Below are 1,839 nucleotides of genomic sequence, written 5' to 3'. Positions count from 1 at the left end.
CCCAGGCTGGGAGATGGGGTAGATAGCTTGTCTGCAAGAGAAAGAAGAAATGTCAGCAGAAGAATAGGCCTGGGCTGGCTGTTTCTGGCTGTTTCTCGTGTCTCTGTCCCAGGGAATGGGGCGGGCAGAGTCCCCGGCCAAAAAATAAAATACAAAAAAAAAAACAACAAACAACCCCCCCCCCAAAATACTAAAAAAACCCACCAAACAACAAACCAACAAGGTTTTCCCCTCCTCCAGCCCAAATCCGTCATCATGGCACCCGGGATGGGTGACCTTGGTCTAGCCCCTGCGGACCAGCTCTCGCAAGGCTTTTGGGTGCCTGAAAAAATAAGCTACAGCCATCAAATCTTCCAAATGACATCCTAGTACGATGCTACGGGAGCAGCAGGAGCGGGGCTGGCTCACAATCAAGCCCGGAGCCGAGGGGGGATGGCAAAGCATGGTGGGCTCCATCCCCAGGTGTCCCGGCAAGAGCGGAGCTGGTGGGTGGTGGCAGCCAGGGTCTGACCCAGCCATGGGGACACTGAGCCTAAATCCAGCCCCGGGGCCGTGGGTGGGGGGGGCCCAGGTGGGGCCGGTTGGGGTCATCATCAGCCCCAGGCTCCCACGGGCCCCCCCGGCCATCAGCCACCGAAGTGCTTGGATGAGATTTTGGGGGGGATAAGGAGAGGGGGACCGGCAACAGATGCAGCTGTCGGTCTCCTGCCCCTACACCGCTCCCCCCCGTTACGAGTTGGTCGTAAAGCAAAGCCATCCCAGCACGGGTCTTGCCCAGCGGGGGTTCGCCTGTCCCCGAGGAGCCCCAGATCCCCTCCCTCGGGGGTGGGTGGAAGCGGGGTTTCTGCGAGCCGCCCCGGCTTTGAGGATGCTGCACCGTGGCAAATGTTAGATCCACCCAAAAAGAGTAAAAAAAAACCCAAACAACAAACCCTTAAAAGGTGACTTTTACAAATCAGGGAGAGGCTGCTTAAAACCAGCCCCCTCCAAACCAGGGCCGTTCCTCCAGGAGGAAGAGTTGGGGTTTGCTTCTCCCGGTCCTTAATGAGCTGCTGCAATTAAACGGAGACAATAGGCATTGTGTGCAGAGTAAGGGCTCTGCTGGGGATGCCGGGAGAGATCCTGATTGCCAGACCGGGCTAGGAAGGCACCGAGATGCTGGCAGCCTTCTCAACTCGGAGAGCACCCGGTGGGGTGAGGACAGGTCCCGGTTACCTTTCTGTGGTGTCTTCACAGCTTGCTCCGCGGTCCCCCCGAAGGATGGGGACATCTCTCCTAAAAATACCGCGTCCCCCAAGCGCGGCTTAAGGCTTTTTGGCTGCCCGCGAGGTTCCCCTTGGGCTGGCATCATCCCTCTGGAGTGCCGCCACCAAAGGCTGCGGGAGGCGCGGGGTATCCCCAAGTCAGGGATGAGGGAAGGTGCCCAGGAACCTCCTTTCTTCTTTTCCAGGTAAGGACGCTCTTTGTCAGCGGGTTGCCTCTGGACATCAAGCCCCGGGAACTTTACCTGCTCTTCAGGCCCTTTAAGGTACCAGATTGGGGAGGGAGGAGAGGGGCGGTAGAAGCGCAGGGCTGGTCCCCTGCCCCATCCCCATGGCCCCACCAACCTTGGTAGGATCTAGCTGTGGGGCTACCAGCTGAAGAATGTGGCAAGTTTCCCTCTCCAAGGGGCAGCTGAATCGCGGGGATGTCCACCAACACCCCCCAGCTTTTTTTATTCTTTTCTTGCAGGGGTACGAAGGGTCTCTCATCAAACTCACCTCCAAGCAGGTAGGAGCTGCTCGAAACGGGGCGAGCATCCCACACCATGCTCCCACCCTCCCCCGGCACCGCCGGTCC

The 1,839-nt window shown here is 58.8% G+C and overlaps 1 protein-coding gene across 1 annotated transcript in view; it reads left to right on the top strand.

Moving 5' to 3' along the window:
• Window positions 1–373: 373 nt before the first annotated feature.
• The window catches only part of RBPMS (RNA binding protein with multiple splicing), a gene marked incomplete at its 3' end in the record, with an annotated part of 5,359 nt that continues 3,893 nt past the window's right edge, over window positions 374–1,839 (top strand). Inside the window, exons 1-3 of the mRNA XM_009885807.1 lie at window positions 374–445; window positions 1,451–1,528; window positions 1,732–1,811. Coding sequence (XP_009884109.1) covers window positions 374–445; window positions 1,451–1,528; window positions 1,732–1,811 — 230 coding nt within the window. The remainder of the gene's footprint in view (window positions 446–1,450; window positions 1,529–1,731; window positions 1,812–1,839) is intronic.

This window comes from Charadrius vociferus, unplaced genomic scaffold (genome assembly GCF_000708025.1).
Source record: "Charadrius vociferus isolate BGI_N301 unplaced genomic scaffold, ASM70802v2 scaffold215, whole genome shotgun sequence".
In the NCBI taxonomy this organism is placed as follows: Eukaryota; Metazoa; Chordata; class Aves; order Charadriiformes; family Charadriidae; genus Charadrius; species Charadrius vociferus.
This window is presented reverse-complemented; position numbering and strand designations above follow the sequence as displayed.